The 18,115-nt window shown below is 38.5% G+C and overlaps 1 protein-coding gene across 1 annotated transcript in view; it reads left to right on the plus strand.

Annotated features, from left to right (window-relative positions):
* The window catches only part of LOC140940180 (protein CLEC16A-like), a 21,719-nt gene extending 5,749 nt beyond the window's left edge, over positions 1-15,970 (plus strand). Inside the window, exons 5-26 of the mRNA XM_073389089.1 lie at positions 285-365; positions 701-806; positions 1,051-1,174; positions 1,527-1,713; positions 2,684-2,731; positions 2,990-3,106; positions 3,666-3,855; positions 4,698-4,748; positions 5,344-5,508; positions 6,254-6,303; positions 6,470-6,507; positions 7,191-7,291; positions 7,437-7,483; positions 8,397-8,466; positions 9,459-9,580; positions 10,118-10,162; positions 10,845-10,895; positions 11,015-11,143; positions 11,653-11,773; positions 12,260-12,302; positions 12,661-12,766; positions 13,974-15,970. Coding sequence (XP_073245190.1) covers positions 285-365; positions 701-806; positions 1,051-1,174; positions 1,527-1,713; positions 2,684-2,731; positions 2,990-3,106; positions 3,666-3,855; positions 4,698-4,748; positions 5,344-5,508; positions 6,254-6,303; positions 6,470-6,507; positions 7,191-7,291; positions 7,437-7,483; positions 8,397-8,466; positions 9,459-9,580; positions 10,118-10,162; positions 10,845-10,895; positions 11,015-11,143; positions 11,653-11,773; positions 12,260-12,302; positions 12,661-12,766; positions 13,974-14,939 — 2,958 coding nt within the window. The 3' untranslated portion in view covers positions 14,940-15,970. The remainder of the gene's footprint in view (positions 1-284; positions 366-700; positions 807-1,050; positions 1,175-1,526; positions 1,714-2,683; positions 2,732-2,989; positions 3,107-3,665; positions 3,856-4,697; positions 4,749-5,343; positions 5,509-6,253; positions 6,304-6,469; positions 6,508-7,190; positions 7,292-7,436; positions 7,484-8,396; positions 8,467-9,458; positions 9,581-10,117; positions 10,163-10,844; positions 10,896-11,014; positions 11,144-11,652; positions 11,774-12,259; positions 12,303-12,660; positions 12,767-13,973) is intronic.
* Positions 15,971-18,115: the final 2,145 nt, after the last annotated feature.

Genomic DNA, 18,115 nt, shown 5'->3' on the forward strand with positions numbered 1-18,115 from the left:
TATGCAAAGTTCATATTGACAGTAAAGTGTTTCTTCAGTGTGCCATTTGTTGTTCAGCTTTGGGTGTTCATAATCAATATTTTATACTGTTATTAATGTGTTCTGAAGAGTATGTGAATACATCTGAGTTATTTTCTTGGATTTTGGCTGTCTGAGTGTATAACAGTCATGGCCTTTCTGTGCTTTCTGCACAATCATATGAAAGTCACTTTTTTTATTTGCACACAAGTTACCTTTACCAGTATATACCATGTATTAACAGTACTTTTGTACCATTTCTTCAGGTGTTAGCATACTACATTTCATTTCTCAAGACACTGTCTCTTAAACTTAACAGACATACTGTACACTTTTTCTTCAATGAGGTGAGTTAATAGTTCAGGATCTGGACCACATTTTGGTTTACTAATCACAACATGAATGACAAGAAGGTAATGTGTTTTAAGACATTTCTATTGGTGTTTGTGTATGGAGAAGCATAATAATTGGCTATAAACCCATCTGGAACTTGTGAGAAACACTGCATTTGGATGCCAAATACTCTAGACTAGTTTAATTCTAGCTTTTAAATCTGACTACAATAATATTGATGCATAGTCTACATGTACATATCCCTGTCGCTCACAAATATGTGGACCATGCCATTAATATACATAACTGTATGTAGGCACTCAACCAGTTGTTTCTTTGTTGTTTTTAGCACAAGAATGATTTCCCTTTGTACACTGAGGCCATCAAGTTCTTTAATCACTCTGAGAGCATGGTTAGAATAGCAGTCCGAACTCTTACTCTCAATGTCTATAGAGGTAATTATAACAATCAGCTTATTTCACAAAAAAAGAACCAAAATTGTGTTGTTGTGAAATGATAATATTTCTTGTATTGTTGGTTTAATATGGACTGGAATTTTTGCTCAAATTTCTCTGGACAGAAACAAAAAGAGACTTCATCAAAGCAGATTTATATTTCTCTAAAGCTGAACAGGTTTAATAAATACAGTAGCAATCTCCTCTGGCATAGTGAAAAATACTGAATTATTTTGTTTTTCAGTTGGAGATAAAAACATGTTAAATTTTATCCGTGACAAGACAGCAGATCCGTACTTTTGGAACCTGGTGTGGTTTATTGGCAGTCATGCTATTGAACTTGACAACTGTGTACTTAAGGAGTCTCAGTAAGTTTAACCATCAGGTCACTGCTTTTTTTTATTGGTATTCAAGGTACTGACAAAGTCAGGGTTCTCATAAAATGGCGGCAACTTCGAATTTTTTGCCACATACTCTTTGTGGAAAAAGCATAAGGTGGGGGAGTGAGAGCCTGAAATTGCCTTCGGTGGTCAACTGCCAAACTGCCTACTTTTACATAAATTGATGTTATCTACATGTACTTTAAAACTTAACGAGAACCCTGAAAGTGGTGTATTAAAAGAAGTGTGGTTGAGTGATGTTTTCAAACCAGGAATAATTTTATGTGTACTGTAGTTTGTGACCAAAAATCTATTTATAAACTGTCTTATTTCCTTTTAGCCATCTTAAATGTGACAGACTGAAGGACTTAGTTGCAGAGCATTTAGATCATCTTCATTACCTCCATGATATTCTGTGTCTCAATATTCAAGATGTAAATGACATTTTAACTGGTCATCTAATCAACCGCTTGCTGATTCCTCTGTATATTTATTCCTTGGTGAGAAAAAGACCAGGCATGGAGCAGGTGAGTAAAAATATGTCGTTTCAATGGGAATTATAAGCGATATGAACAGACAGGATATTTATTCCTTGGTGAGAAAAAGACCAGGCATGGAGCAGGTGAGTAAAAATATGTCGTTTCAATGGGAATTATAAGCGATATGAACAGACAGGCTGCACTTGCGGGGCTGTCACAAAAGCCGGGGCCAGGAATTTCCCCCTGGCTGCTATGAGTGTGACGCCCTGCTAATTTAAGAGGAAACAAAAGGAAAATAGAGCATCAATTGGATCAATTTAAGTTTCTGGGAAATTGCCCACCTACCCCTCCCCTAATCCAACATTTTGTCCTAAGGGAGAAGTAAGTGTTAATAATGTTGACTTAGGGGAGGGGTAGGTGGGCAGTTTCCCAGAAACCTAAATTAATCCCATAAATTAACTTCCTAGTTGTTCAATTCCTTGCCTACTAATTGTTTATACCCCTCAACTTGAAATCTTATTGACAGCCCTGACTTGTAGGCATTTTCTTTCTGAGATTCAGATTATATTTATCTGAGATTATAATGCTTTTTGCTTCAGTCAACATGAGATCACATGTCATTCTTTACAAGTTTTTCAAAGCCATAATGGCTTAACATTTACATTGTACGTGTACACTTTACTGTCATTATTTATTTCTGAAAATTCAGTTTAGAGTGTATTATTTTGTAGCTTAATCTAAATCAATTAAAATGTGCCACTTTGTGTCATCATGCTAAAATTAAGTTATAATATTTATTTGGAGGATTTTTGTTTTCTGTTGGGTTGATCAATACCAAGTGTTTTCCTTTTTCCAAAATATCAGGTGATTGCGTGACTGTATTGTCTATTGTTTTACCTTTCTACTCTTTTAATCAAGTATTTACACTTACATGTGTATGTATGATGGTAGGATCCCTAACTTTTATGTACATGAAGTAGATACAGTTCAGTGCTTGAGTGACCGTCTTCTTTTTTAGGATACCCCTCGGTTGAGTGTTATGGTCTCTCTATTTCTTCTTTCACAAGTAGGTACATGTCCTTGCCATATTAATTTTTTAGTCACATAAGCCATAACAACAGTAACATTATTTCCAGAATAAGATGAATATTGTTATTAAAGCTCTACAACTTTGTTTAAGAATTGGAATTGAATTTCTTGATTTAAAACCAGACACTGATTGGGGCATCTCTGTGATCCTCTATAAAATTGGTGTATTCTGCTCTCTTCTAATTAGGCCTCTAATTAACATTGTATATTATTTATTGCATCCCTTTGCTGACAGATACTTTTAATCATGACGCACCCTCCACTAGTCTCAAGTCTGGTAGATGTACTTCTTAATGGTGATGAAGTTGCCGCAGGAGTTACCCCTGAAGATTCTCCTTTACCCCTTAAAAAAGTGAGTGGTAATTGTGGTTTTTGAATCTTTAGCTCTCTTTAAGGCAGCTTTTTGCCTAGTAGCTTGGCAAGCAGCACCTTCTCCTAGCCTTCAGAGCAGAAGAAGAAAGACGGTTATTATCTTGAAAAATGGCAAAATGTTTCCAAAAGTTCTTAATTAACTCAAGAAATCCCCTAAATTTCTCCATATATTGTATGTTATTTTTTACAGTTAATCTTTTCAAGACATACTCCAAATTGAGACTACTTTGTTAGTAGGCCACAGTAGTTATTGACTAGAGCACCATTTAGCCTATGTGTAGCCCCACCCTCCCTCCACGGAGAAAATGTTTTCTCCATGGGGGAGGGTACCACTACTTGTAGGGCCATTGGGAATGTGTGGATGGACTGTGTCACTGCTGGACAGTTCTATTCCTGGCTCAGAAAAATAAATATTTACCAAAATAACATTTTTGCATGATTTTCCATATATTCACCAAACCTCTAAATATCTCAAAAAATTAATATCCAGATGTGTGTATCAAAGCTAAGAAGAGTTAAACCTGGCTTGCTCTTTACAGGCTTGTTCTTTAAGCAATTCAACAGCAAGTGTTAGGACATTTCAAAGACCTGAAGAAACTTTAGAGGAGTCCCTTCTTGCCCGTGGAGTGAATGCAGAAGGATATAGTTTCCTGGGGAAGGCTTCATCTCTAGGAATTCTGACAAGAGGGAGGTCAATGCATGTAGCAAACTCAAAGTTTTATGTTAGAGGTACAACTTTAGTTTATTTTCACTGTGTACTCTGAAATAAGAAGCATTGTTTTAATCTGCCTATAAAGGAACATATGACTCAGCAAGTCAAAAGTATTTCTGTGTTTGAAAATTATCTTGCATTTCTCAGGTTGACATACATGTAGCATTTTTAATATCCTTGATAGGCCAGTCACACATTCACTCAGTGTAAAGCAAAGATTATTTTAATAAAATATTAATCAAATATTAATCAAAAAACATAAAAGATGAGACCTTTAGAATGGATTTACAGGTAAAAGAACAGTTTATTAGCATTGTAATTCAAAAACCTTTTCATCGCAAGCTCATGCGGATGCATTCCAGCAAGGTTAAAACTTGCATCTTGAGGTTTTGTTGTACAGCTGTATGCTTGGAATGAAATTTGGCTTCTATGCTTTTTTTTTTCTGAAGTTGAATCTTTGATCTTAAATTGAATCTTTGATCTTAAATTTTATCGGCTGTCAATGCAGCAATTGCCTTTGACCCAATTTATTTTTATAGATAGATGTTATTTTTTTTTAAATTTAATTAGTTGCTATTGAGATATTAATTAATTTTTCTTTTATATTGTCAAACACTTTTATCATGAGCCCATGGCTCGGGGGATTGGGAGACCACCCCCTGTGTATCTGACATTAGATAAATTATCTTATCTATCTTATCTTATCTTATCTTAATTTATTCATTCTGTTACACCAGTTGACAGTAATATAGTTAGAATAATTATAATCAGAAAGAGATGAGAGTGTTGTCACTAAAATTTGCTAGGATGTGTGCTTTTCCCACCTGATCAGTTTTCTGCGATTTCTATCTTAAATCAGGTAACAGAGATGGAGCAATCACTGAAAAGAGAAGTGCCACTAGAAAAGAAGGTACTACACTTGACATAAATTAATTCCTTAACACTAACTTGCAGCACTCTACTTTCTTGTGGTCTTGTTACTTTTCAATAAAATAAAAATGCAATTTAATATTATACAGTCATGATGTTTTAAGGTGTTCCTCTTCTCTGATTGCAGTGTGTTAGGTTACTCATTTACTGGTAACCCAATAGTCTTAATTGTGGCCCACTTATCAGGACAGAAACAAACATTTTGGAAATAAACATAACAAGGTTAAGAATCCCAACGAGCAAGAGGCAAACCTGTTGGCTGTTTTATAAGCATGCCCAAGGAGTTGCACTCCAGGCTACTGAAAACAAATCCAGCTCAAAAAAAGTCCTGTTCAGTAGTCTGGGATGAGTACATTTTCTTGCTGGGAAAGTAACTTTTGAAGCTCACTTGCCCAATGGGTAAGGGTTCGAGCAAGTCATTGGGCAAGCAAAATGCAAGAGCTGCTTCCCTCAAGTATGTGCTGGACTTCAAGGTTTTTTTTAACCCCTGCAGTTAGGGCAGGGATTCAATTTGTTGACTCTGGATTACTTCCAGTGCTCTAACTGCTTGGTCACGCTGTCTCCTTGTTTTTCAGCCTCTGACCTCAGTCCTGTTCAGGTTCCTTTGATACAGACACCCTTAGGTCAGAGTGATAGTGGCGAGTCTGATACAGATTCATCCTCTAGTGTGTCCACACCCACTGCCACCACAGGTGAGACAACCAAGGAGGAGACTACAGCACAGAGAAGACAAGTACATGGTATGTATTATAGGTCATAGAGCACCCTGGCTGGGAGCAGAGCCTCCTTCTTTTGTCTTCTTTTTGATCAAGAAGGAGAAAAGGAGGTTCTGCCTGAATCGTGTAAAGCCTCTGAAGTTGTCGCAGCCTGAATTTCTGCTCTACAGTTTAGTTAATGTTGTTTGCTCTCATCAAACTGGTTTTTTTAAGTGGGAGCATCCATTCATTTATTTATAAACCAATGGTCGACTGTCCTAGTGGTCAAAGCTGAGCTTTTAGGCCTGGGTTCGAAATTGTATCCTAGTAACATGCAGTACAGTCTCAACAGAACTCTTGCCAAGTGAAAGAAAAGCTGACTGGTGACAGCAGAGTGGCTTGTGGATTTGAGGGTACATGATCATACTGAGCCGCTTACCCATGCATCTACATATTAGCTTTTTAACCCTGTAAGCCCCACTAGTGACCAACATTAATTTTCTCCCAACAATATCCACAAGAAAAGGTTGTGAGAATTCATGAATTGCTCACTATAAGGAGAATGCTTTGATCTTTTAACAAATTCTTTCAACTAATTTTTAGGGAAATATATGGAGATCAGTTTGAAGAATTTGGTTGAAAGTTGTTAACACCAATAATACTAAAAATCCATTATCTTGCAACATACTATAATAATGCATTACATGTAATTTCTGCACACATTGTGTTGTGCATATCAAAATACGCTGTTATTGTATTCTTACAATATTCCTCTCTTGTCCTTTTTTAGCACAAGAGGCAGTGGTAGAAGAGGAAAACAGTGAAACTGATAACATAAAGGTGTTGTAGATAGCAATAAATTTCTTAGATAGAGATATAGAGATTTGCATGGACAATGGCTGTTCATATAACATAATTGGCTACAATACGGTTTAGTCAACATTGTTAATGCTACATTTGATGTTTTTAAAAAAACAATATCTCATTGCAATGAATTTCATTTCAGAGTGTAATTAAACGACCCAAAGAATTTCAGCCTGACAGGTATTTCTTGAAATTTATTTAATATCTGTGGAGCATTTTTTCCCAACTGTTTTACCAAACTAGGAAAAATGTTAGAACAAAATTTCAGGGCAGTTATTGGTACTTATGCCTGTTGACACAGCAGGATGATATGTTTGATTATATCATGGCTGGGTTCATCAATGGGCTTGATCAAGTGAATCTTGTGTTTTGATTGGCCACCCCAGTGGGCAAGATACAACGTCTAATCTTTCCCTCTTTAAAAGGATCTCTCGCCTTGTTTCCTCGCTCTTTTAATGTATTGTGCGTTTTCATTGGCCAAGACTTTGACTCAGTCAATAAAAAAAATTAAGAAAGAACTTGGCCAATATCCAGCTGCCTTGACATCACCCTTGGCCAATAACGCACACTGTACAATCGTATCTGAACGTTGTGGACAGTCCTGACACCAATCACGTGATCAACAAATTACGAAAGCTTGATTTTATAGCAACCCATTGTGGTCATTTCTGTTGATACGTATTCTCATCAGCTTTTTACACTGTATTTTTTTTTTAGTTTTTTGATACTGTACATGACAGTGCTCAGTATTAAGAGGGAGAAAGATAAATTAATTATTAGATTTAAATACTTCCAGACTGCCGAGAGAAATACTTTCACATTCACACGCATAATGGTGTTTATTTTGTTTTTTTCATGTTTAGTATGTTCCTTGAAGCGATTCATGAAAGTCTTGATTGTAGTGACAATGATGAAGAGGCTCTGTTTGCTATTTGCCTGCTGTGTGCAGCAATTGGCAACAAAGGTAGGTAGTACGGACCGGTTCATGGCAATTCCAGGTGTGCTCTGCTGATCAAAAACATAGATTCTAAATATCGTTTGGTGGTTACCTGCTTGTACTCTCGTTCAGGTTCTTGTTAAGTTAATAGCTGTTTGTTTTATAATTCTAGGTGTGGACAAAAAATTGCTTGAAACATCAGGAATCTCGTCGGCGAAGGTAAGCGCTAGCGTAGCATAACTGTAAGTTTCCAAGTGTATACTGTCATCTTGTACTTGTTGTTAAGGTGGATAGTTCTTTCGCTTGAGTAAACTCGTTTTCAAATGTTATAGATGCGGGTACGATGATCGGTTTCTCCGGAAATTTGGCTTCTTCTGCCCTGATCGCCTTTTTGCAAGAGATATTTACCGTGGGACGTTTCCATGAAAACGTTAAAAGGGCATTAAGGAGTCTATCGAGGTTACCAAGATGTTTACGCTGGATTCTTTGAGTCCTACAATAAGCCGGCCAATCAGTAGAGTGTAATGAAATTTCCCACGTAAAAGAAGCACTGCACGCGTCGTCGAAACGTGGGAAACAGGCTTGAGGGTGACCACTTTACCTCTGTAGATAAACCACAACGATAAGTGTACCGTGAGAGGAACATCGCGCAAAATTACTGTGTCCACTGTGCCTGCATTCTCGGTTATCGTGTTAACATTTATCTGCGTGGTATTAATTTATCCAGAAAGCTTTGTCCCCTTTGAACAACCGGGCACAAAAGACTAGCCTGTTCCAGGCTCTCAGATAGTACTGAGGGATAACGCATTTATAGTGAAAGGCACGCGAAAATAAAAGCGCGTGATTTGGGAAAAAGTCCTCTCCCCAGTTTCGGCCTCCCGTCTTAATTTGGTGTTTGCGACACCAAAATAAAACGGAACGTGGAAAAGCGACAAAAGACTAGATCACCCGTCGAACTACATAAAAGTGAGTTTTTTAAAATTGTCATCAGAAGATGACCAAAGAAGACATAGACATGCTCCGAGTCTGTTTGAGTCCAAGCAATAAAAACGGATTAAGATTTGAGTTTTCAGTGTGTAAAACTATCGCGAACACCCAGTATTAATCGTATCTAACTCATATAATTTGTTAGACAAAGATTCCGTACGGTGAGAAACTTGTGGAAAACCTGATCAGAGTCCTGGAACTTGGATATCGGAATGGTGAGTACGATGCGATCTGGTACTAACATTATTGAGCTTACGTAACAGGAGGGGAGAGGAAAAAAGACGGCAAACCTTGTGTGACAAGCCTGACAATAATTTTGTTTGAAAAACTTTTCCGCCGAACTTCACCCTCCTTTAAACAGGTCTTTTTGTAAAAGACCAGAAAAACATTAACTTAAGTGAAGATCACCACAGAACACATAAGTAATAGGCCTGTCGAGGCCTGTCACTTTTGTCGCACACGAGCGTTTTGCCGTCCTCTTCTGTCTGCCGCCCTGTAGCGTAAACTTGCTATTATTGATTTTTTTTTTTTTTGTCGCAATCAGACAACTGATTTTATTTTGTGATTACGAAGATAAAGGGAGAAATCGTAAAGTTGATGGAAGATATTGAGTAGAGAACTGTCCATAAATCATGAGGCCCAGATTTACACAAGAGGAGATCTTTTCGGATTCATAATGTTTCTGGATTCGTCAGCTAATCCGAGAACATTCGTTCGGATACAGGGTATTCGCTTAAGATTCCGGATTGAAAATCTCCGGAAATATAACCAAACTGGAACTTTATTACCGGTATTTTGGATTTATATATTTTCGAGTAAACGGCAAAACGAATCCGATACCAAAATCGCTGAGAGAAGTACGCTTTTGGAAGAAACATCTCGGTATCTGCCATGGGTATTTTCCAAAGTAAACGTATCACAGGAAATAGCGTTCTGGAGCACAATTTTGTTTTTCGGAGGTAAAAGGACTTACCCTGCGAGAAAAAGGCTAAATGTAACTAAATTTTGTTTAGAATAATGAAGAATAATAAGATGAACAAAGTTCAAGTGCTTAGGTTTAATATTTTGTGTTGTGTTCAATCCTAACTGTATGTAGTCACCTGCACTAGCCTTGCGTTGTCTCTAAAAAACCAAAAACTTCAGCTTTGTGGAAAATACCCATACTTTTACGGTATTTTTTGTGATTTTTTCTCTGATATATTTTTAGGGAGTCAAGTTCGCGTGGTTACATTGGAAATGATTATTCTTCTCCTCAAAGAGCTTGTTATGTATACAGTGGACAACACTAGGTGTAGTTACCTAGGCGACAGGCACTTGGCTATGATTGAGGTATGAAGTCTTACGCCTCTCACCTCTGTATCGTATTTACTCGAATAAGCGCCGCCCAAATCAGGCGCGGCCCTCAAATAAGCGTCCCGGCCCCGATACAATCCAAAATCAAACGACGTAAATTCTGCTAGTTTAATACGGAAAAATAATACCGCAGATGAAACAATTCTTCGTCGGGTCCAACTTTCAAATAAACGCCTCCCTCAAATTAGTACCGCCCTGACCCCTCGAATAAGCGCTGCATTTGAGGCGTGAAAAATTTAATAAGTGCTGCGCCGTAAATACGGTATTCATGGTTTGTAGGCGTGACGGAAGGGCCTGGTTTAACGGGTACACCGCTGGAAGTGTAATTCACTAGTTTTGCACGATAAATCTGTGTTTACTTTTGCTCACGTACGCACGTAAAAATTACGCGACACTGGAAATCAACCCTTGAGGACCCAGAAAAACTCATTTAAAAGAGATCGTGCGTGTGTACTTTTGTGAATTGTTTGCAAGTGGCACTTCAAGGATCACTTTTTCACGTCTGTTTTTCAGAACGTTCGCGAGGCCAGCACGTTGCAGTTAAGACATTACTATAAGGTAAAAACAAGTTATTTGTTCTGCTTATGATTATAAATATTGTCATCGTTGAATTGTCACGTTTAAAACAAAACTGTAGTCATACTAAAGTAATGCATGGCCAACCGTGTTGATTAAGTTGAGAAACCCATAGGTCATTTTAGGTGAAAGGTAGGTGTTAGACTGGGTCGGTGTTAGGTCGGACTGTTGCACTGTGGGACTGTTTTGGGGACAAATTTGGACCCAGTCTCCCGCGCAGGAAGCGATAGCGTCCTCAAAACAGTCCCATTGTGCAATTTTGTCACAGCATCAACCCGATAATAACGAACTTAACTAACGGTGAAGAACATTTACAAGACCGTGTACATCGTTTACTTGTGGAGGACGTCATAGACGCTTAGGTTTGTTTTCTTGGATAAATTTAAACGGTCTCAGTTCTAAACTCAAAAAATAAATTCATAAAAAGGATAGGTTGTGGTAGGTCGGATGATAGGATTAGAAGAGATTTATTCGTCCTTTGCTGAAAAAGTATTTTGTGTTACTAACATCTAGGAAACAACACAGAATGTTCTAACTTATTATCCCTGGTCCAGTTATACTTCCCAGTACTCCTGATAAATGCAAATGTGTATTATATTACTGTTAATGTAATATTATAGGCAGTATTTCCTCACTATTTCCTCTTGTCTCGTTTCCTCCACAGGAAGATGAGATTTTCTTAGACATGTTTGAAGACGAGTATCGGCAAACCAAGGTGCAATCAAGTTCAATGCACAATTTGACTGCTATGTCTGATTCTGTCTTCTCAAAACTTATTGTGTTATGTTGCATTGTAACTGTAAAGAGAACTTAGTTTTTGATCATTTCTTGTAGTTGAAGCCCCCCAATCTGCAGCATTTGATGATGGACGCCACACTGCTACTTCCCATAACTGGAACACCGCTGACCGGAATAGAGTTTTATAAGCGCCTGCCGTGTGGCGAAGTAGAGCACACACGAAGAGTATGTCAAACGTAGCATACTTTATTGTGTTAAATTTTAGTTTTGGTTTTACGCAAGTTCTGAAATAGGTAAACAACCATTTTCGCTTAGGTCACCTTGTTTTACTTGAGTTTTGCAAGAATTCTGACCAACTTGAACGATCAACTTTAGTCAGAACACTCCATGCAAACTGGGGCAGCAACTTGCTTAGTCGCCATAAATCAACTTAGGTCTGTAAAAGTTTACCCCAACTTTCTGAGTGGCCACAGTTTTGAAATTATAGCATTTCTGGGCCCTAATTGTGTTTAGTTTATACAGAATAATTCTTAAGAAGTGTGCGCTCACGATGTGTCAGAAATCTCACCCGTTCGCTGCGCTCACTCGTTTATTTCTTGATACAAAAACTTGCAACAAGTGCGTTAAACCGTACTAAGGACTTTCGATGTGTTATTGTGTAGGAAATCTTTCTCATGCCAGAAAAAAGGCATATCAGTGAGGTTATTAAATAGTCCAAATTACTTCTTTTGCAGGCGATTCGTGTTTTCCTGTTGATGAGAGATCTTTGCCTTGCCTTGCTGGGAAAGAATGAGGAACATCTTCCTTTGTCAAAAGTCGAAAACTCTGTCCACTTGGAAGACGTTCTAGACCTGAGTAAGTGGAAGGTGTCTTTGTTTTTGTTTACTTGTTATTTTTTAATTTATTGGTTTGGCTGGTATTGACCAAACTGTACGTGTGCACAAAATGTGAACGTCCTCTAAACTTTACCCTCTGAAAGTTATTTGTAGAAATGCATTCTGATGAGATTGAAGCTTTTTAAGATAGATTTCACGAGGTGTTCCCCATGGACAAGTAATTCTGTGAATATGGTCATATGGTCATCTGGTCATATAAGAGTTAGAAAGAATCGCGTCTAATATGAAGTAACCAAGATCCGAGTTATGATCATTTCTGGACCTAAGTGTTTGGTTTCAAGGTGGCTGGTTTGAAAAGCCTTAGTGTCCACTGGGCTCGTTTTCTGAAAGTTCTTTTTAAATTTGCCTGCAACAGTATTGCCCAGATCTTATTCCTCTTGGTCTTTGAGGATGAATAAGCCCTTATCTCTACCTATATAACAATTGTGTATTTTTCGGTTTACAGATAACAGTGACTTGATTGCGTGCACAGTGAAGACGGAAGAAAAGTAAGTGTAGTTTTTTTGCCCCATGTTATTCCCTTACATAAAATGTTACATGAGCGCAAGCCTTCCATCTGGGGGATATCGTGAGAAGTCACGCGCGAGCGGCACGCGAGAGGAGACAAGAGAGCCTCGCTCCTCGCGGCTTAGCCCCTCCCTCGCGTGGCTGGCTGGAAAGTTTGTTCACAGGCTGGTATAACTCTTAAAATGCTACCCGTGTCCAAGACATATTTTTACCAATTTTCACATACTAGCAAGGAAACATTTAGCACGTCCATGCCACTATAGTGGATTTCTATTGACACAGAATAAATTCACCATTCCCCGTAACTTAATTGGTATAACCGTTCTTTCTGTATTCCAGGCAACAGCGTCGTTTTCTGGTCATAGACGAGGCTCAGTTTATCTTGGTTGAACCTGACACAACCAAGTTGGGCTGGGGCGTGGTTAAATTTGTTGCAAGACTCCAGGTTAGTAGGAATATATAAATTGTTTTCACTCACTTGATAAGTAACTATACAGATTTCTCGGAACACATGAAAGTTTTTACTTGAGAAAAGTTCAATTTCCACAGGATTTCCTCGGTACACCAACATGGCCTTCATTTTATTGTTTTGTAGACCAATATGGCCGCTGTGACGTCAAGTAACTTTTTATCAATGAATGTTTTTGGATCGTCCTTTTCTTTACCTACTGCTTAACTTTGTTGTTTTTGCATTTTTGTGTGTGTGTGTATGTGTTGTTGTTGTTGTTGCTGTTTTTAGTGTGTAGTTCCAGAAAATATCCATATCCCCCTCCCGCTTCCCCACGGAGGGCAACGGAAATTTCGAGGGGAGGGGATCCAAAAATAGGCAATTTCCAGTGGGCTGGGGAGTTGCGTACAGAGGTTTTTGCCAGGGGGTTTAAGTAAGATTGGTGAGTCATTAATAAATAACAGCTTCTCTGTTTAGCTAGCTATCAGTTATTTTACCGTTACCGGTGTTTTCAAAACAAGTATTATTGTTTGCATTGATCATCTTTCATCTACGGTCGGCTAAATACTTTTTTCACGGCTTACGCGATAGTTTTCCTTAATACAATAGTCATCGGCTCATGAATAAACTTTCGGTTATCTAGCTGTTGCTTTATTACACATTTGATTCACCGCAATTTGGTCATATTCTGAGCCTTCTTGTAACATGTTCTAACTTAAATGAAGTAATGAAAGTTCACGTGGCGTTTAGTTTGAATGTAACTGGTTCTTTTGCGCATGACTTTTATCGGGTAGTCAGTAGTGTAGCTAAGAACGTTCTTGAGTTTATTAGACCCTTATTAAGATGAATGAAAAGAGATTTTCTCTTTTTATCGCAGAAAAATTATCTTTCGCATAATGTTATAGTGCAACAACATTTTTGACACAAATATCCTTTCCAGGGGGTACCCAACCAGTTTAAAATTTACGGAAATTCCAGGGGAGGGGGAGGGTATGAGAAGCACCCCCAGGAATGGTAATTCCAGGGGGATAGGGGGGTCTAAAGCAAAAGTGCCCTCCGGGGGGTATGGATATTTTCTGGAACTACACATTTAGCGACGCCCATCCGTCTCAACTTACCTAATAATTAATTAGTACATGGCCTTTACAATTCAGTCTCTTCGGCTGCAGTGGTAATTGTATATTGTGTTTGTTTTCTATATCAGGATGTGGAGACAGCACCTGATAAAGAAGACAGTCGCTCTTTATTTATCACCATTCATCAACCCAGCTCGGGTCGCAGCCTGACCAAAGTCCGCTCGCGTCCCATTCTTTTCGCCAAATTCATATTTGATGACTACATTCGCTGCATGTCTGCTAAACAGCGCCTGCAAAGACGACGGACAATGCTGAGGCAACATAAACTACACTGCATAGCACAGCTGTTAGAGCTACCAGCCATGGCTTCCCCGCCGTCTCATTACTATTCTATCACCCCGCCAGCTTATGTTAATCTGGGTCCGGGACAGCTTGAGTCACCAACAGACTCTCAAACAAACGAGTCCGCTGACGAGCCCGTTGGCCTACAAGTGCAGTCTGCTGAGCATGCGCAATCGTCTGGTAATGCGTCACAGGAGTCTACCCAGGCGTCGCTTGTTGGAGCCATAGCAACGCCAGAGCAGTGTTTGTCTCCAGTTAATGCTCCAGGCAAACGCTCGACTTCTCAAGCGGAGGCGCTTGCGAATGTTCTAGAACAATCACCTCCTCCTAAAGACGATGATAAACAACTTTCCACATCAGTAGAGGAGGCTAAAGAGGCTATCGAAATGGAAAATACTAACAAAACGGTTCAGAGTGTCCAAGAAAACACTTGCTCTGAACGTTTTTCGCCTGATGAACATACATCCCGGTCTCGCTCGCACTCGGTAGAGAACATACAGCATTATTCTGTCAGAAGAAATCCCGTGTCGCGCTCTGCCCCTGCTACCCCTCGTGGGGACAGACGTACTGTGTCAATCGTACAACAAGGTGATGCGTTAGTGGGATTGAATACCAACTCAATGTCTGAGCCAGCGATATTTTTTGCTGGTCAGTGGGAGCCCCCCACAGCGCATGCGAAACCACCCGAGAGAAGAACGAAAAAAACTGGGGCCAAAAAAAGTAAAGGCAAAGGAAGACAGCGAAAGAGATAAACAATTCTTAACCACCAGTTAATAAATTAGCAGTTAATAATAAATAAATTATTACATCAAACTTCAAGGAAACTCCAGAAATATCGCAGATATTTATTCGAAATTACTACTACGCAGTATATCAGAATTCAAGAGAACTTCTTTATAAAACGAATAATTTTAATGTCATGTTTTAATTGACTTGAACTAACACGCTCGATTGTTGGGTTACATTTAAGTGTAAATATTATATTTGAACGAAAGTTATAAGCAAGTAGTCATAAGAAATTTATTGAAGTAGTGATTTTACGCAGTAGCATAGCTGATTGGTAGAAGTTTTCAACCTATTATTACGTAAGATGTAAAGAGAATTTCCTGTGTTTTTAGAGATTTTAACAGGCGTTCTGTTGTATGGAAAAATTCTCTCGATACTGGAAATTTTAGGAACGAATTAACAGTATTTTGTGCCGTTAAGTTCTAGGTGTTTAACAGGAACGCTGAAGAAATTTACTTCCCTAAGCGTCCTTCTTTTTGCCTTGAACAAAAGCTTGTTTCAAATTCTAAACTTTAAGAGTTTCGGTGGGTGGAGAATGTCAGTTGCCATTGTATTCTTTCGCTCACAGCCTGCAGGTTATCTCCAATAGTGAGAATGGATATAACGAATTCGCGTTTATTTTTGTAGAATTCGATAATGCCTTTTATATTTGAGTTACGGCGAACCGCCCACCCTCATCCGATTTTTGATATCAAAAGATCTTTGTTTTGAAACGGTTTGCAAACTGATAGGTGGTGAATAGAAATTATTGTAGGGTTTTTGTAATCACTATTTTTTGCGCCTTGTGCATTGCATTATGCTGTTATTCAAACCTTTTGTTAAGGCTTGGCAAAAATTACCAAACTCTTTGAGTAAAGGTAAGGTTTGGTGCTTCTTTCAGTTTATAAGTGACTGATATATCAAATATAGTGCCAATACGACGTAACTGTAAGTAATAGAATTCAGTATTATGAATTGCGAATGAAACCTAAAGAAGAATTACAGTTAGTTAATTTTGCCATACTCTACTCTTCAGATTAGAGTAAAGTTGTTCTTTGAAAATATAACATTCAGTGTAAAGAATAAAATTTTAAGATATGAAGGCGAAAAACTGTTTTTTCATACGATTCAGCGGTCGTGATGTATGTAACTTGCGACTAGTTTATACCGATACAGTCGAATTTCTCTCGTTAGCGAACAGCTCTCTTTAATATGGCTGCCTCGACTAAACCCGTTTTAACTGCCGTATGTGTCTCATGAGTGACGATAATAACAATTTTTTTTCTTTGAATATTTCTCTTATTAACCAAATGTTCTTTGAGTGCGTATATTGTTTCTTGATCGATCTCCCATGTCGTATCTATGAGTTTCATTGCTTGCTCTCCTTTTGCGCCCCTAACGGTTTGCTACTGTAGTTAGAAATATTTGCTGTTCCTCTTAGTGGGTGGAGGGGTGGTGGAACGAGGCATCTCATTTGGCCTATATGAAGTGCCATTAGGTATGGTTTATGGCATCTCTGTTGGGGCTCTACGAACACGCACGATACTTTGCTGTTTACAAATTTCTATTGGTCAGTAAATTAAAAAATGATAGGAATGCTATTGAAAATTGTTTACGGTCAAGTCCAAAAAAGCTAACAAAAGTATACAACAAGGAAGCCTGACAGGCTTGATAACCATTGCACATGATTATGTTTTTGTCCTAATATATATTAAAATTCTAACATGACTCCGAGGTCGTCTGATCATTTTTCTATATTTGGTTTGGTTTTCTTTGTGCTCCAGTCAATTGCGAGATTATGGAGTCGTGGAAAATTTGCAATTTTGACCTTAAAGCCAATTTCAATATTAATTTTAATATATCTAACGTGGGCTATCAGGGTCAGGTTTTCAAACGCTTAAAAGGACCTCTGGCCAAACAGTTGTGTCCACATTTCCCTCCTCTCCTCTGTCACATGGGTATTAACCTACAATTTCACACGCGCACTGACTCAAACGAAAGGAAAATCAAAGACAAAGCTGAAAGATTCATTTGAAGAGGGATGTAATGCCCATGAAGGCTCTAATTTGTCTTTCACTTCAGCTTGAGTAGTTGATATATGTCTTTGTCACCCTGGATACCAGAATCTTTTTTCTCGCGTGCGACTTGATGTTTCGGTGTCGGCCGCAGACAGATCTTCCGCGCATGAAAAGTTTCTGGCACCTGGGGTGTCTTTGTCAAAGGGAACCAACAACCTGCTAGGGCTTGAAACCTTGCAAACAGGTCACCAGAGCAGGCATAGAATACTAGAAACCGTTGAGTGGCGCCGGATCCCCCAGTTGTAGGCCTAGATCAGTACAATAATACTTGTAAAAAATCATCAGTAAAACGACAATGCCATGAAGAAATAAACAAAAGAGTAAAACAAAAAATATACGTTTAAACAAATACGCCCGAAATTTCGGTTTGACGTTCTTCTTATCCCACTTGAACTCATACATAGCAACCGTTAGAAAGGCTAGGGAGGCTCATTTAATATACAAAGAGAACACATTATCTCCTCTGGGAATAAATAGAAGTGACGAAGCTTGTTGATATACGATACTGCCTAGTCTCCTACACCTATAATAATCTATTGTTTTTATTTTCATATTTTCAAACTCTTATTTGTAACGAACTTTTAGTTTAGGTTTCTTTTAGCCCCTGAAGAATGTTCGTTTTCAAACCCGAAACATTGGGCAAATTGGTTTAAACATATATTTTTTGTTTTACTCTTTTGTTTGCTTCTTCGTTGCCTTGCCTTGTAAGGATCAGTTTCCCCGGACCAGTTTGCCGTTTTATGATTTTCTATAGAATACTAGGAAGGTCAGTCATATCACTGGTGAACGATCCAAGTGTCAGATATCATTACGATCTCAGAAAAACTGATTTGATGTCCGGGTAACCTGCGATCAGGCCTTCTGTTTAGGCTCCCCAGAAAGAACACCTGATCATGATCAACAGTCGCTGTCTAATGTAATGAAACAGCATGTTAATTCTGGCCGGGTATATGCTCTCCGCTGGGGGGAATGTTAATAGCATGAGGAGCATGAACCTGTTTTAGTAACAGTTAATAAGGATCTCTATTAACGCTTGAGTGAAAACCGACATTGAAGTTAATTCATATTTTATATGGCTTAGCAAG

Source organism: Porites lutea, chromosome 6 (assembly GCF_958299795.1).
Source record: "Porites lutea chromosome 6, jaPorLute2.1, whole genome shotgun sequence".
NCBI classification, from domain to species: Eukaryota; Metazoa; Cnidaria; class Anthozoa; order Scleractinia; family Poritidae; genus Porites; species Porites lutea.